General features: G+C 35.2%; 1 protein-coding gene across 1 annotated transcript; it reads right to left on the minus strand.

Moving 5' to 3' along the window:
* Positions 1 to 1,104: 1,104 nt before the first annotated feature.
* Positions 1,105 to 3,712, minus strand: LOC140800927 (caffeic acid 3-O-methyltransferase-like). Its single transcript, XM_073155861.1, has 4 exons — positions 2,930 to 3,712; positions 2,135 to 2,445; positions 1,883 to 1,947; positions 1,105 to 1,601 (listed from the first exon to the last, which is right to left on the minus strand). Exons 1-4 carry the CDS (start codon positions 3,343 to 3,345, stop codon positions 1,305 to 1,307), a joined length of 1,089 nt encoding a protein of 362 aa, XP_073011962.1. The 5' UTR covers positions 3,346 to 3,712; the 3' UTR covers positions 1,105 to 1,304.
* Between the last annotated feature and the right edge of the window lie 14,947 nt (positions 3,713 to 18,659).

An 18,659-nucleotide genomic window follows, 5' to 3' on the forward strand; every position in this document is an offset into this window, starting at 1 on the left:
TTAGCTATCTACATATGTAATTATACTAAATTATTTTATTATTTTATTTCTTATATCAGAAAATTTATATAACTGAAGATAAATTAAATTTTCTAGTTTTTGTCGATTGATTACATATGGTGCAAAACAATAGTCACTTCAATCTATTCACATTGGTTTCTATCTATTACTATGTTTTTTATTTTATTTTGGATATGTCAAACAAAACTAAGATACTTGTAGTAGATTATGTTATTTTTTTCTATATATATTATATATGTATTTGAACTTGATACACTATGTGATATTTTAAATATTTGTAATATAAATTATATTTTGGAGGTATCGTATATTGTATGAGATGTTTTTATTTTGGATGTAATCAAATTAGGTAAATATGTTAAATAAGAGCATATGAAAATATATTGCTCTAATATTCAATTGTATTCACTTTTACAAAATGATGGTAGAAAACTAATAAATTCTAATATAATCTAACATTTTTTAATTGCTTAATGGATAATAATTTTAGTAGCAATTGTGTTTGCTACTAAATATATATATAAATGATAGTACATAAGTAGCATATATATTTTGCTGCTAAAGAAATTCAAATTTTTAGCAACAAATATAATTGTCACTAAAAAAAATTCCAGTGACAAATGATACTATAAGTTTTTTATCATCTTAAAAATTAGTGATAGTAGCAATTATAATCATCACTGTGAATTCTACCTATAATAGTAAATATATTTGTTGCTATAAACTATAATTTTAGCCGTCAATGTTAATTTGCTGTTAAGATTTAGCGACAGCATTTGCCACCGCAAATCATTCTTTTACTGCTAAATAGTTTAGCAACAAAAATATATTCTTTAGTAGCAATTATGGTTGCTACTACTAAATATATAAATTGCTGTAGTGCAGGGCCATTATTTTGGATTTCAAGATCTTTTATTGGTTGAATATGTGGTTATATTGTCCTTCGGTTGCCATCTTTATAGATCTGTCAACAAAACTAGCACTCCCATTTTTTGGATCATCGACAAGAATTAGCTATTTCATATCATGCCAGCCATAGGCTTCATTTACTCTAATTGGGCCAAACAATTCAAAACATCAGAATAAGAAAATGATATCTTTATTCACTGCAATCACAACCCATGAGTAGGCCTCACAATGAAACAAGCCAAAAGCTTCATGCCATGATCATCAAAGAAGTTAAGCAAGATTAAACCATCCAATAATCTCTTTCTCTCTCTCTCCCTCTCCCTCTCTGTCTCTCTCTCTCTCTCTGTCTCTCTGTCTCTCTCTCTTTCCCTCTTCTACTTAGTGAATTCTATGGCCCAAGCATTGGCAAAGACATAGGAAGCATTGAATCCTTTGAAGCCAGCTTCCTTGGCCAAGTCCCTGAACTCTTTCTCACTCCTCTCTTTGCCTCCAGGGTTGTGAGCCAACATGATGAGATCTACATGGAAGACACCTTGTGCTTCAGGAGTTGGTTCTGGGGTCACCGGAAGGATACACTCAACGATGATCACCTTGCCGTTCTCCGGCAGAGCCTTATAACAATTCTTCAATAACTTCGCACAGTGCTCGTCGCTCCAATCATGAAGAATCCACTGCAAGATTAGCATTTTGATAATTATTGTCAGTATATAACAGTTTTAGTTTTTAGAATAGTTGATGAATTAGTATGATATCAGAGTAGGTCCTAAGTCTGAACCTTGTATAAGTTTACAAGTCAACAAATATATACTATATTTCTATAGCCTTCCATGTTTGAACTGCTCCCTTGATTTCAAGTCTACAGTTGAAGAGAGGCATCGAAAATGATGTGCATGATCTACCTAATATCAAAGTCCTACCGAATCTTATTGAACAGTTGATTAGGTAAACTGACCTTCATCAAGATGGCATCTCCAGTTGGGACACTGGCAAACATATCTCCACCTACATGCTCCACTCCTGCACCAAACCCACCAAAAAGTACAGACCCACACCAAATTAATCCATACATAATAAGAGTTTTGCAGTTTGGAATTTAAATTCATGGATCAAAACTCTCCAAATTTGAAATTCAATTCAATTCAACAACTATCCTAAGTGATTTGCCGAATAGCAAAAGGTGCTGATTAAAGATTAATTAATGTACCTGGGAAAGGAGGTGCTTCAGAGATGACATGGGGGAGGTCAAAGTTGATGCCTTTGATATGGGTGTGCTTGGAGGTGATCATGTGGAGAGTGGCGCCAATGCCGCCGCCAACATCGACGAGCACGTTGACATTGTCGAATCCCCGGTAAAACTCGAGAAGCTTCTTCGTGATGATGACTGAGTGATTCTTCATCCCCTCATTGAACACCTTATTGAAGCGGGGATCCGTGCCGTGGTACTCGAACGCCGTCATGCCGTATGCCTTGTTGAAAGGGATCCCACCGTCCAACACTGCATCCTTCAAGTAGTACCTGCAATTCACATCATTCCATAAATCCGGTACGCAACTAACTAACTAACTAAGTAACTAACGACATGTCATCAACCTAAGAACAGGCATATTGAAAGAACTAGATTTGGGGAGATCTATGTATGTCTCTTTTCTTCTACTTGCTTTCCTAGTGTTGTTTGACATGATGATCTTTTGAATTTAAATTTGATCTTAAGGCGTGCCAAACTCTCTACAAAAATACAACTGCAGGAAATTCCTTCAAATATTCCAAGTATATTCTACATCCTGAGGGGCATTTTTGTACATCTGTAGAGATAATTATTTGCAGATATACCCATGAAAAAAGCGGGGGCGTGAATTATAAATTTTGTAAATCCCGGGTACTTGGCACTTAGATCATTAATGAAGACATGCAGCAAAGAAGTGGACGGTAATAAATTCCTACATCTAGCAGCTGGATGGGATCGTATTAAAAAAAGTAGGTAGATGAGTGCGACCCATACCAGCTCTCCATGAGCACCTTATCCTGGTTCATGAGAGCGAGCGGCGCCATGGAGACGCCGTCCTCGTTCTTGGTCAGCCAGCGGCAGACCGGCACCGGCTTGTACCTCCTCACGACGTTTCCGTCGCCGGAGGTCTCCACGTCGCAGCCGACCACCTTGTAGGAGGCGAGCAGCCTCAGCATCCGGTCGAGCATCACGGGCGCCTGGGGGTTCGCCGTCGGCAGCTGCGCCGCCACCTCCTCCGCCGTGACGGGTTTCCCGGCGGTCACGAGGATCTCGAGGAGGCCGAGCTCCAGGGCGGCTTTGAGGGTCATGGGGAGGATGGAGGTGCTGACGAGCTGGAGGGCGAACATGCACGCCGCCTCGTCCTCCGCGTCCCGCGGAACCGCCGACACGTTCGCGTTCGTGGACCCCATGGACTTACACGAGCTGGAGAGATGGAAGAGAGAGAGAGGAGGAGGAGTTTTGGGAAGTGGGGAAGAGGATGGTGGATGTTGGAGTACTGGGAAGTGAGGAAGAGGGTCCTTTTTATGGGCAGTGAGTTCACCAACCGCACCAACTACGCTCGCTTTTTTCTTTCTTTCTACTTATTATTTTGGGAGGAAATTGTAGGTGATGATGATGTGTATCTTTTACCTCCCCCTCTTCTAGTCTTCTTTTTCCTTTTTTTTTCCTCTGTGTGTCTCCGGCGAAAGGTATCGGATCTTGATTCGGATCCGATAGCATGAAAAGAATCCGCCAGGCTGTGTCCTCCAGATCTTTTATTAATTAGTCTTTCCCCCCTGGAAACGTTGGGTGCGTGTCAGGTCCGCTTTGGGTGAGAAGGATGGCGTAAGGCTGAGGTTTCTCCCAACTAAGGGAGTGGGTCCCATCCCCACCTTAGTTTTTTTTTTTGCGGTTGTTTGATAAACTACTCATTGACTTTCTTTCTCTTTTTCATAGAAATTATATTCTTTTTAGGAGTTTTAATGTTTACATTTACTTGTATATATACCCTCTAAAATACACAGTTTATATATTATATATATACTCTTAAAAAACTTAAAACTTTTCCATGAGTACTTTACCCAGAGTTAACGAATTATTAGAATATTAATTTTAGTAATTAGTCAGCAACTGCCCAAGCTATAGTGTTCGTGGTATTTTACCTACACAAATAAAGAATTAAAAGGGTTTTTCTTATTTCTTTTTTTAAAGGATAATTTCCCTTTTTTAATCTCCTTAGAAATAAATGGTCAGTACTTGCGACTTGGTTGGTCTTCCAACACGCGTGGGTCCCACTATTGGTTTTTTTATTATTATTATTATTAGTTTTTATATATGTGGTTACTTGTCACTGACTGGCAAACGCTTTAACCAATGACTTTCTTTTTAAATTAATATTATTTTAAGAGCTTTTTTACAAATCACACCCTATTTTATGATTCACACCTTTCAAGATTTTGTAACTCAACATATCATTTTCTCCTATAATTCTTATTTAACATTTTGAGTTAACTTAGAATATACTAGAAAAAAATTATTTTATTATAATTAAATTATCTCTGTCTTCTTCATCCTCTTTTTCCCTTCCTAAAGAAGAAGAAAAGGAGAATGAGGAGGAGGGAAGAGGAGGAAAGATGGTAGCGGCAACGACAACGACGGTGACAGTGGAGGAATATAGAAAATGAGATGGAATGGTGGAAGTATTTTAGTAATTTAGTAGACATTAGTTAGTCAGAATTACAGGAGAAAATGAGGGTTTAGATTATAAAATTCTCAAAGACAAGGTGTAAATTACAAAATAGGTAAAATATATAATATAATTTATAAAAATTTCTTATTTCAATTAAAATTATATTTTCAATAATAGATTTATGTTGGTATTTCCATATATATATATATATACATACGCATTAATACACACGATTTCTATATACATACGTTCAAAACCTTTTTTTTTTGGAGTTAACTGACCATTCTAATTTGAATAATTTGAATGTAAGAAGATAAAAATACCTTTGTTCTAGTTTTTAAGTATTTATCATAGTTAAAGGAATATTTTTATCCCTTTTTTTATTATATTATTAGAAATAACTTGAGAAATAATCAGAAGAATATCTATGCAAATAACATATGATTTGATAAGTATGGATGCAAAATATTTAGGTCTTATAAAGATCACTTTAGCCCTTATATCTCATACATGGAAAGAGAGAGACATAAACTTATAGATATGGTTTAATATATCTAATCACTTTGTACTTTGGCTTAAAAATATTTTACACCCATCACTTTTATTAGACAATAATCTATTATTAGGGGAATAATTTTTATTAAACAGCAAAATCCATCCCTTCCCCTTCTATACTTGATTAGAGGTATTTTTTTTAATTTATTCTTTAATTTATATGTGATGATCGAGGAGGTATTTTAGTCCATTAAAATTAAGAAAGGAAGAACATATAGCTGGTCAATCAATTTGAAGTCTTTGTCATCGTTAGTTTGGACAAAAACACTTGACAGATCTATGTTATCACAAATAGAGAGTAGTTAAATGATACAATGTAAGTACAAAAGGATAAAGTAATTTTATTTAAATTCTTATAAGTACTTAAAATAATATCAAAAAATGTTTTAGATGAGTCCACATACAATTAAATCTATCATTTATTTTTCTAGAAGCTTAGTCTTTCTTAAATCTAACATCTTAAGAATTAGAAAGATATAGAATTTTATAAATCTCATCCTACATTTTATCTATTTTGTAACTCATATCTTGACTTTGAGATTTTTGTAACTCGACCCTTAATTTTTCCTTATAATTATTATTTAACACCCTCCGTTAATTTAAACGATACTAGCAAAAAAAATTTATAAATACTTAAATTATTCATCTCTTCTTCAGAGAAGGGGCAAAGAGGAGGAAAAATAGCACTGAGGGTATTTTAGTAATTTAGTTAATATTAGTTAAAAAAATAAGGGATCGGATTACAAAATTATTAAAGACGGAATGTGAATTACAAAATAGATAAAATATAGGATGTGATTTGTAAAATACCTAAAAAAATTGTCGCTCTCTCTTCTGTCTTTGTCAACGGTTGAATTCTTTCTTTCAGTGAAGATAGACACTCATACGAGGTGGTTGGCAACTCAAAATAATCGGGATAAAATATATTCTTATTGTCATCTAAGTTTGGTGTATGTCACCACCTACTTTGTTGTTGTGCTATGAGTTGTAAACATAAAAAAGACCATTTGATAAGTAGTGAAAGTGAAGTAGGAATGCTCACATCATAGAAAGGTACACTATTATTATTGTAGCTTTTCTAATGTTAGGGGTGAAGCAAAGCATCATGATTGATATGTTATCATTTTAACTTAAAACCTAAGTTACTAGATAATACACTTAATAATAGCATGTTCATGCATGTATCGCCTCTACGTGGATAGATGATAAATAACAGAATACGCGACTTGCTCTAGCGAATACTGCAGCTAGATATATGTGTGATGTAAATATAGATCAATAACATTTTGAATCTGATATTGTGTTTATTTTATTAAGTCACCTGAAAGCTTAAGCATACTTTTTCATGCATGCATACTTTTATAACTGTGGTAGTTAAATAATACTTACTTTAAATGAATAGTCCTTTTAAAAAGAATGAGAAAACTAACACACTAAATGAAGTGCTTTATAATAACCAATTATTTTCCTTGTTTACCTTCTGATGGATTATCACAACTAACACATTAATACAAGGTTGTAAAGATACCAGGTGAGAATCAATAGTGAGATATTTGTTTGTTGGGCCATGAAGGTAGACATGTATATGTGGGAGTTCATATATCACATCTTTTTTCTAATCTTCTAGGTACGTTGCTTTGACTAATTGGATGATGTTGTTGTCATGATTCAGGACTAAGAAAGTTGGAGAAGTGTCCATTCTAAAAATTTGGTAAGCTATTGCCACTTTGGAATTTTAGTCCTAACTAATGTAAAAAAGATTCTAACTTATTACACACGGTAAAGGGAACTTCATGCTTTTTTTTTCTCCTCTCCTCCAACTAGGTATATCACCTCTTTTCTTCTCCTCATTCTCTATCCTCTCTTCTCTCTCCTTACCTAGTTTTCTTTCCTCTCTCTCTCTCTCTTCTCGCCTACTTCTTCCTCTCTTCACAGTATGTTGAACTCGGAGTTAGAAGTTCTTCAAAAAATATCAGCTCATGTCCGAGAATAAGATAGATGAGGTGATCCCCTTGGCTAAAACTTACTCAATTCCTAGTCGGAAGCCTGAACTTTGTCTGATTGGGAAGCTCCTCACAGACACGAATGTCAACAACATGGGTTTAAAAATTGTATTAACGAGAGCATGGTATGTGGGAGGGCTCTCTAGAGTTGACCATTATAGGAAACAAGTGGATTTTTTAAGAATAAGATTGATGAGAATAGTATGGTCATTAGTAACAAAGCTAGATTAGTTGCTAAGAGGCACACCACGATGGCTGAACAAGAGTGCATCGAACCGGTGGTAGACGAAAGCACCCTAGAGTTTGGAGTGGAATATTTGGCAAAGTAAAAAGTAGAATGTTATTTCATTATCCACAGCAAAGTCAGAGTACATAGTCATAGGGGATTGAACAAGGAACCATGACATTATTTTTTGACAACATGAGCGCCATTAACATCTCTAAGAATCCAGTCCAACACTCTAGAACAAAACATATATTGATATAAGGCATTATTTTATTCGTGAATTGGTAGATGAAAAAGTTATTACTTTAGAATATATTCAAACGAAGTTACAACTCAGTGATATTTTTACCAAAGCTCTAGATATTTAAAGATTTGAATATCTTAGTAGATGTCTAAAGATTTGAATATCTTAGAAAATCTCTAGGGTTTTGCATATTTCAGTAATTTTATTTTGCATTTTTTTTTCTATTTTTTTTCAATTCCCTCTTTTGAAAAAAGCTGTTGTGTTTTTAGTTTTTGACAGATCTTATTCATTGTGGATTGCACTCTTTTAGTTTGTGACCTTGAACAATTTTTAGATTAACGTCTGACAAGATTTATCTTATACAGTTTTTTATCCATGAGTGACTTTGCAAAATTAGTACCTTTTCATTAGATACTTAGATCTACTCATATTTGTTCCTTGATTTGAACATAGTAGACATTAGTTTTCTTGGACCATCATATTTTTTTTGTACTCTCTTCATCCTCTAGTTTAGTGAAAAAAATATATTGTCTAGTTTGACGGTGTAGATCAATCGAAAAAGCTATATAGTGACGAGTGTGAAAAACTATCTCGTTTAAAAATTATCCAATTTGGCATTTTCTTTGAAATTTGATTGTTCATTTGAGGGGAAGAATTAGCCTCTATCATTCTTTTAACAAGAAAATGGCTACCTCCCACGAAGAGTGAAAGAAGCTATTAATTAAAACAAAAAAGGGGTTATCTAATCCTAGAGTCTAAGAAGTATTTTTTTATTTTGACTTATCTTGATTTGACTTATGCATTTGTTTAGATATTTGATTCAAATATGTATTAGGGTGGTTCCAATTTTTAGATACAAATTATTATTTTTTGGATTACTCTTCTTCTTGCCTTTCATTAATTTTTTGATTGTTCTTTGTTTCAAATTCTTGGAATGTAATTTGTGTGGCATTTAAAAAAAAATCTGAGTGGACTCCATTTGTGGTATTTTCATTAATTTTTTTGTTTACCTCTTTTCATCCACCATTTTCTTGTCGATCTAGCAACTTGATTTTGCAAATCCTAGCTAGATTTATACTTGGTATTTTCATTGATTTTGCAAATATTCTAATTGTCTAGTTTAGTCATATGAGCCATTAAGATAAGTCGAAATAAGTCATAACAGCCCTTAAGACAAGTCTAGTTAAATCAAGTAAACCTTTAAGGCAAGTCCAATTAAATCATGTAAGCCTTTAAGACAAATCTTAATTCGAGTCGTGTCAACCTTAATTCGAGTTGTTGTAACCTACCTCTATATATAGAGGGGTTAGGCTCCTTGTTAAGCATCCAAACATTAAGAATTAATTGAGTTTAGTTATTTTCTTATTATCATATTTATTATTTTATCATAGCTGTTAGATCGTCTTTACTTTTTTAGGAGTACATCGTATCTGTAGAATCTCCAAAGCTTCCAAATCCTAGCTACCACTTTCCTGCAACAGCCACCCTACCCTACGGTTATCCATCACCACCGTTGGCCATCCGCCACCCTCCGACGACCGCCGCAACGTTGGATATTTATCGTTCTGCCCCGTTCTAACCTATCTCCACTGTTTTATTTTTAACTTTCCATCCGACCTCCGATTTAGATGAAACTAGAGCAATTAGAACCCTAACTCACGAGATTACCACCACCTAAATTTTCATAATTTTTTTTACGTCCGGATCAGTCTAATCTGGTTCGTAAAATTGGTATTAGAGCCGACATTCCTCGGACAATGGTGAACACGTAATCCAAAGCTAACCTAGGGGAGATCACGGCTATGGAGGACCAAGAACTCATCTCCATTCTTGTGGAGGTTTCCTCAGCACCACCACCAACTATCAACGATGAGCTGCCAGCGTGGGCAAAAGCATTTTTTTTTTAAAAATTTCGCTGAGTTGAAGGAGATCCACACCACCCTCATGGACTCAATCCAAACCATCCTCAAGGGCTCATTTCAGGCCTTGATAGAAGTTCTCTTAGCCCACTATGACCACCCCGCACCACTTGTGCCATCGGCCATGTTGGAACAACCCACCCATGAACCGACCACGGGAGAAACCATGCACACCACGATGGCCGAACAAGAGTGCATCGAACTGGTGGTAGACGAAAGCACCCTAGAGTTTAGAGCGGACGCACCCCTTGAGTGCGCATCTCAAGGCCCAGCCCCACCACATGACGACATGCCACTAGCTGAAAATCCACCTCGTCTAATGGCTAGGGTTTGCTTTGAATTGACAATGCCTAGGGCTATGGCAGGACCAACTGTAGCTATAGTTTGGTTTGAATCACCCGTGGCTAGGATTTGGCCCGAGCCACCTATGACTAAGGCAAACTATGGCTCAAACCGATGGGCCCTAGAGAAGAAATTATCATGGGGCCCCCTTCCACGTGGTAGATGGGACGCACAAGGAGATCGAGGACATAAAGTTTGGGAGCGAACGAAGGTTTGGAAATTACCATGGACATCTTGAGGACAAGGTGATTGGAAGCGTAGTGGATTGATGTGATCCGGGTCTTATCAAATTAATTCATGGGAACATTGGGCTCGATTAATCGAGTCTATTTATCTTTTAATTATTTCACGATGAAGCCTTTTAGGCAAGTCTAGTTTAGTCATGTTAACCATTAAGACAAGTCGAAATACGACAAGACAACCCTTAAGGTAAATCTAGTTAAGTCAAGTAAGCCTTTAAGATAAATCCAATTAAGTTATGTAAGTTTTTAAGGAAAATTCTAATTCGAGTCGTGTCAGCCTTTAGGGCTAGTCCTAATGGGACTCGTTCTAACCTACCTTTATATATAGAGGGGTTGGGCTCCTTGTTAAGTATCCAAGCATTGTGAATTAATTGAGTTTAGTTATTTTTCTTATTACCATATTTATCGTTTTATCGCAATCGTTAGATTATCTTTACCTTTCTAGAAGTAGATCATATCCATAGAACTTCCAAAACTTCCAAACCCTAGCCACCACCTTCCTCCAACAGCCTATCCTACAGCCATCCACCACCACCCTTAGACATCCGCCACCCTCCAATGACCGCCACAACGTCGAATATTTATCGTTCTGCCCTATTTTGATCTATCTCCACTGTTTTATTTTTAACTTTTAATCCTGACCTCCGATTTAGGTAAAACTAGAGCCGTTAAAACCCTAACTCATGAAGCCACCACCTAAATTTTCATAAATTTTTAAGTCTGGATTAGTCTAGATCTGGTTCGTAACATGGGGGGTTTCATGAGTTTGATTTACCTTACCTTGATAATGATAGTTTCCCAAATATTTTCTTTTACGGGTTGATTTCTGCTGCATCTTACTAGATCTTATGCTTAATTGTAATTGATTTGTTGAGTACTAGGGGTTAGACCTTCTTAATGATTTTAGGAATTTTATTTTTTAGGATTTTAGGTTCATCTTTTCAGGCATTTTTTTATGCATGATCATATTTAATTGTCTGCATCCCTAGTTTCATATTCTCTACCATCTATGTTTTAGAATCATGCCTCGAATAAAAATGTTAGCTTAAAAAAAATATTGGTAAAAGTGGTTGGGTTTGGAAGTTTTGGAAGTTCAAATGAAGAAATATTTTTAAAAAATTCTTTATGAGCCGCCTTGTGCTTGTTGAACGGTCGGTTCAAATTTATGAATTTTTTGAGTTAAGACTAGATATAATTTTTAGGGGGAGAAAATGAATGAATGTTTTGAAAGTTACTAGTGCTGCATGTGTTGAAATTGTGAGAGAATTCTTTTCTAATGCTGAAGTGTCCAAAGACATTGAGTATGTTGTTCGTGGGACTAAGATTGATTTCACAATGGAGGATATTGCTGATTTTTTCAACTGTTATCGTGCATCAGGTGGATACCGATACGAGCATGGCATAAAACTAGACATTCAAGTTGTGGTAAAAAAAAATAGTGGGGCCCAATGCTGTGTGGGTTAGAAATATGATTAGTCATGCATCCTTAACTTAAAAATATAGAATTCTGAATTTAATTTGCTCTTTTAACATCACTCCCAAGGCATGGAAAACTTCCCTTGATAAGCAATGTGCATATCAGATACATGCTATTGGTACTAGTATTCCAATTGATTTACCTCTTGTCATGTTCCATTGCATTGTGGTTGCTGCACATTCTTTGACTCCGGTGGAGGGTTTGCCTTTTGGTATATTTATCACGGAGTTGTGTACACGATACAGAGTGACTATTGATTCCTCAAAGTCTGTGGTCCATCATTTGAGTCCATTGGGACTTGCTATGCTTAGCAAGAGTAAGGTTCACTCTACACAACTTTCTCACAGCGATTGCAGGCATTCGAACGCACTGACTTGCTATACGACCTTTGCGGGAATCGAAACGGTCTTTGCGGGTGTTCAAACAACCTTGGTTCATTTGTCTAGTTTACTAATAGCGTTCGAACGCACTAACGAAGCCAACTTATTCTGCATCAACTTAAACTAGGTTTCTTATCTATTTTGGAAACCTATATAAGTTGTTGAACCCTAGAAGAGGGTGACTTGATTGAAGAATGTGAATTGAAGTTCTAGCGAAGAAATTGTTGGGAGTTCTTCATTGATCAAGAAGACAGAATTTGAGTTCTTAAAGATTTTTCTTGATCATTTTATTATTGTTCATTAAAACAACTCGTTTCGAGGGTTACTAAGACAAATTTGTTCAATCTCGAAGGTCAAAGAGATTGGTGCAATCAACCACGTGAAGCAATTCATTGTAGGATCTAGCAAACAAGATATCTTCAGATATAGCTATGGGATTCAGCAGGTAAATATGAAAACAGTTCTTTATTTGTGGTTTTACCCTAGTTTGGGGTTTTCCACAAATCTTACGCGTTTGTGTTGTTTAACGTTTATCTTCATTATTTAATATTGTCTTACATAAGAGGTCATATAGTCCATATCAGAATTTGCCCCAAATTTTCCCTAGACTTGTTCGATTCTTAGGTTTGATTTCTTTTTTCCTATTGTATGCTAGTATATCTGCCTTCTTTTTTTCACATCTTTTTCATTTTTCCCACCACAAAGAATGCAAAAATTCTTGTGGTAGGAAATTCTTGTAGTGTTCAATTTCTTATGCAAGGAAACTTTTCTTGTTTGATTTTAATTATATGTTGTCGTCTTTTTTTTACATCTTTTTCATTTTTCTGCACCACAAAGAACGTAGAAGTTCTTGTAGTGCTGAATTCCCTACAATAGGAAATTTTTTATTCTTTATTATTATATGCTACTACATTTTTCTTCTTTTTTATTAGCGGTAGTCTGATTCAAACAATCAGAAAATCTAATCCAATGATAATAATTAATCAATTACACTTATAGATTACATAATGTCATATCAGTATAAATCGAGTCTAATTAAAAAAGACATTAATATTTTTTGTAAAAGCCAAAATTTCTTTATTAAATAATTTTTCTTTATCTCCTTAAGTCTAATTCGTCCTTCATTGGCTACTTTTAGAATACTAGACATCGATCTTCTTAGATGCAACAATAGCCTAGCACATGAAAGAAAGTTACTATGCCAAATATAAGAATTCAAGGTGGGTGGTTGGCCAGAAAAAGATAAGAATTGGTTGAGATGATGGGATCAAGCTTGGCAGCAAAAGAAAAGAAGCAAACCTGAAAACTGAAGGTGACAAAGCATGAAATCAGTTCTAGAACATTTTATGAAGTGAGTATGGTGTACGCAACTATGAAGTCCATCAGCCAGGGTGGCCGATGTCGGTAGAAAGATTTCTCTATGGCTAATGGCCATTTAGACTTCTTTTGAGATCATTGGAGCCATAAGGGTTCCCAACAAGGACACCTACAATTTTGTCTAACGGAGAAGAAATAGATAGGCTAGAGCGAGACAGCCAAATTCATCATGGGCGGCCAGTTGCAAGCTGAGAAACTGGTGGTGAGACGCTAGATAGTGCAGCCTCTCATACACACCTTAGGTCGTTGACCAACAAATTCTCTATTCTAGCCGAAGCAATAAAATTAAAATAAACTATAATTTATTTGATGGAATTCAAATTACTTGTAGGGAGGGATATGGGACTAACTTGTGGTTTGGTTTGAATGGTGAAATCACTTCGTCGAGCACTTTGGCGTGCAAGTAAGGAAAAGAGAGATGAGGAAGAAAAGAGAAGAGAGGAAGGCGACAGTCAAGGGAAGAAAAGAAAGATCAAAGACAATTAAAGGGAGAGATGTGGGAAATTAGGGTTTGGATGAATCCAACTCTTTGGTGATCCTGACATTTCCAATGTGATGAACCCTATCTCTCATAATAGTTACGAGAGAAAGGGGAAGGGGAGAAAAGTGCAGATGCGTAGCCTGTGCACTGCACGACCGGCAACAACTAATTGTGGCCAATCAATCGCGTGTCATAAATTTAATATTTTTTTATGTTACAATATCGACATTTGTCATTTGGCCCTTGTATTTTATTTCTAATATTTCAAACAAACTATTATATTAGTTTTCGCTACTAAACAATTACTATATAAATGAATTAAATTAACTATACATATAAAATAATCTTAATGCCCTTGAGTAAGTTTTTTAAGGGTCAAGATTTAGGTAAAAGAAGAACTAGATTTTATGGTCAAATTAGGAGTAGTTTGGATTTTTTTATTTTGTTTATTATTTAAAGGTAATGAAATATTTTCTGTTATGTTAGTTGTTGTTAAGTTAAAATTAACTCATGGTATTTTAAAAGCATTGAAAGCATAACATATAAGTCAAATGCTATATCTATACGATAAGATGTGAATAATAATAAAAGCAAAAGGCATAGCTTTTTTCAATAAATTTGCTGGAAATATAACAAAAAAACAAGGGTAAGCAAGGGAGAAGTTAGTGAGAGTGAAGACAATCCATAGACTACCATGCTCACAGGAATTGGTTAGAATTGGGGAAGGAAAGTTATTATCAGTATATTTCAATTTTTTGTTATTGCCCAAGTTGTATTTATGTAGTTCCAAAGAGATGCTTAAAAGACTCATCAAATGTTGAAGGGAACGCCTACAAATCATAATACTTGAAAACTATAATACCAACAATTTTTTCATTAATCACAATTTTATTCTTATGTAAACGAACCCAACTACTGAAAAACATGGGAGTCATAAAATCTTTGCTATGGTTCAATTCTTCCTTATATCAAATGTGTTAGCTAGAATTTGTAAGCTAGGGTAAAGTAGAAATCCATTTAGGCCCCTTTTTGTCATTTAATTATTCAATAAAAAGGTGCTTACTTTAATTTACTTTGCCTCTTTTCAAAGCACTACTTAAAAATGCCTCAATGTGCATAGCAGCCCAAGAAGTACACCATGCAAGGTAAACATCAAAATCTAAATAAAAAGCAAGTCGATCACTGTAGCTCAGTAGTCGAATCCTATCAACTCATGACAAAAGTCATGTGTTTGATTCTCAGAGTAGATATTGAGCTTGATAATTTATAGTGCTATATGTGCACGGTTTGACTCAGGTGTCCAATCTATATATTGAGAGAGCTAACATCTTTGCCTCATCCATGATTAGCTTAAATGTTTGTAATCTATCCACACACCAAAAAAAAAAGAATAATAATAATAATATATAAACAAAAAGGGAAGATTGAATACGTGGCCCAGAACACAAATGGGCCAAATTTCATTTGAATATGGGCCCAAGAACCAATATTAATGAAAATAAAAGATTTCTTTCTTTTGCAACTTATTGCCTATATTTCTCCTTTTTCATGCATATTTCACAAAAAAAAAAAAAAAAACTCCTCCATTGTGTGTGTATATATATATTGCCAAAATATCTTCCCTTCTTTTTGTGAGCCTATGAACAAAGAAAAGGGTTCTCTTTTGAAAATATCTTTGAGAAAATTATATGAGCATGTTAATCTGAAAGAGTGGAAAAGAAAGGAAAAAAGAAACAAAAAAATATGGAAACTACTGAACATTATTAACACATGACATATAGAAACTTCCAACAAAACATTAGTACTTAGATAGTTAACGGGGCTCATGTTATATGACTGTTTTCGAAAGTCGAATTGCAGCTACACCAGTTTACACACGAAAGATTTAAAAATATATCTACAATTACAAGAACCATAAGTTAGTGATATAGTACTTTATCTAGACTCCATTTAATTCATCACTTGTAGTGCATGCAAGTTTGCAAAAGAAAGCATTCAACCCATGTTTTTCAAATTGGCACACTTTGATTGCTAGATATGAAAGCAATGAAGAAAGATGAGATCAAAAGGGTGGTCATTGCCATTAAGCTCTATAGATTGAAGGGAACTAACAAAAGAGAGAGAGAAAAAAAGCATAAAGCTGCAACACTTTTATTTTTGCACATTCATCACGTTGTGACCATTTTGATCTCTTCATTTCATGAGCATTATATTATGTAGACAAAATTGCATTTCCTCATGGCCCTCTTGGAATTGTTTACTGTTGAGTGTCAAATGTGAGATTAAAAAAGATGGTTTTAGAAGGAATTATGGAGAATAATTGGATTCAAAACTCTTCACCTTTTTTAGTTTTTGAGTTAAATTGGAATACTTTGGGTATGTCTAATACTCATTAGATTGTTATTGAGATTTTATTGGAATAGTGATTCATGTAGATATTACTAAGGTTGCACTACAAATATACATAATATCTAGTTAATTATTGTCCTTCCAACCTCCTTATCTGATATCGCATATCTTATGTCACTGTCTTCTCAAGCCTCGTTCACTTGTCGAATAAGATTCAAATTTAGATGCATATTAATTATAAGATAAAACCCTTTGTTATATTCTTTCTTAGGCTTATTCGCCACATTTGGACCACATATGCACACACCCGAGAACACCCGAACGCATAAATCAACATTGAATTCCCTAAACCCTAGAATCTAAACCCATAAACCCACAGCTCCCGGCAAACTTGCAAAGCAATTTTTTATAATCACAGCTAGAAACATGTACAATAATATATTAAAAAAAAGGCCAGAAACCAACCATTAACATCTTCAAAAAACAAACAGAAGGAAAAAAGATACATCATTTCATGCCCATTTCAAATTCAACCACATGCAATATAAGTTATTTTGCAAGGGAAAACACTGGATGATATAACTTGCAAGTGGATGTGCAAGTATTATTCAAGAACAAGGTAAGGTCTCAAGGATGAAGTTATGAACAAACTCTCTAAAAATAGGAACAAAACAAATAAGTGAGCTTTGAAAGGCATTCTATGTCATTCATATTCTATAATTTAGCACGTGCATGGTACATGATGGATCATCTTTTCTACTACTTCCATGCATGCAAAGTGAACCAGATGAAGTTATCAACACCCAACTACTTCACTTCAAAAGGAATCTTCTCATAAAACTTCACACTCTTAGAGAGAGAGAGAGAGAGAGAGAGAGAGAGAGAGAGAGAGAGAGAGAGAGAGAGAGTGGGGCTAAATCCCACTTCACTTAGCATCAAATTAGTCACATCTAATATATGAACTTTCAAAGGAAAGTGGGGCTCAATCCAATGAAGTCACTAGACTGACTATTGAAGGCACTTCAATCATCCACTCATTCTGAGCAGTGTAATCAAGGCTGTCAATGAGAGAAAACTCCTATTTTCTTAAAAATGAGCACTATCATATTTTGACAGTATTAATCTAGCTACTTATTTGCGAATAAATCATGTTCGGCTCATAATATTATTTGAGATTGGCTCGCTTGTCTAAGAAATGGGCTGTACATGAGCTAAGATTTGAGTTTGAGATATAAATGAGCCGAACATGAGTAAGATTTAGCAGGCTCATGTTTGACTTGATATAGCTTTAATATACATGTCAAATTTGCCCCGTTAACACCCCCTACATATAGCTAGATCTCGAGGACTTACACAAGGCAATTATTGATGCACAAATTACGTCATAATTACTGTTAGAATTCATAGAATTAAGATTATTATTCTCTATCAACTTCTTAGAGTAAAAAGTCATGGATCCAAATATCTGCCCGACCTATTAAAATATCCCAGCCCTAGATACAAGGGTAGTGTCATAACTTAAAGCAGTTAAAATTCACAAATTATTGTTCCATTAGTTTGAATTACCGTTAACAACATCTATCTACTTACCGGGCAAACATTTGCATAAAAAGTCATTTTAACTTTTAGTAATAACAAGGTTGGGCTCTTACAAATTGTGTGCGTTTATTTTCTACATTAGATGCACATATTTTTTCTTTATACCGAAGAGCATATAATTCACATAGGAAGTACACACAGAAGCTAAATCTTACTATTTACTAAAACTTAAAAATTTTATGTTGTAAATACCTTTTATATATTTTTGGGTAAATAATTCAATTGGTTCAAGTAGAAGGAAGGGAGTTTTTTTACATGATGTATCATGTAGCACCATTTCTCTAACATTGCCTATTAATTACATGACAAAAAAAGGCCCAACACCAACACCTTACCTTAGAATCACAATGATAGAATACCACTCCAACTTGTTGCAAATTATCCTAAAAATAATCTAAAATTAAAAGAATTACCGTTGGATCCTAATCCACGTGGCGTATCACTTTATCCTAATCTTAAAGATTGCCGAGATCTGATGGTTCCATTAGACCTATTTGGGGGTACATTTGGGTATTTTTTGAGAAGCGCACAAAATTCTCTTTCCTTGAGTAATAAAACAGCGTCCCCCATTCAGTCGTCCGTTTGTGGATAAGACGGAGAGATTCATATCCACGTGCCACCTCCTCACTGGCCCCCACCGATGCGCGCTTTTCGCCCACAGCCTCAAATAAAGAATACCGCCCATTTTTTCAAATCCCATCCGACTCCCCCGCAAACGAGCTAATCTATGCCACTGCCCCATCCGCCGTTGATATTAACACAAACCCATCTCTAGCGTCCATTGGGTCCACCCGTCCCAGCCACTACTTCTCAACGGTCGAGATGGATTAGAAGAACGAATCCAGCGGCTGTTTACACCCC

This window comes from Typha latifolia, chromosome 14, assembly GCF_019914945.1.
Source record: "Typha latifolia isolate L0001 chromosome 14, TyphaL0001v2, whole genome shotgun sequence".
NCBI classification, from domain to species: Eukaryota; Viridiplantae; Streptophyta; class Magnoliopsida; order Poales; family Typhaceae; genus Typha; species Typha latifolia.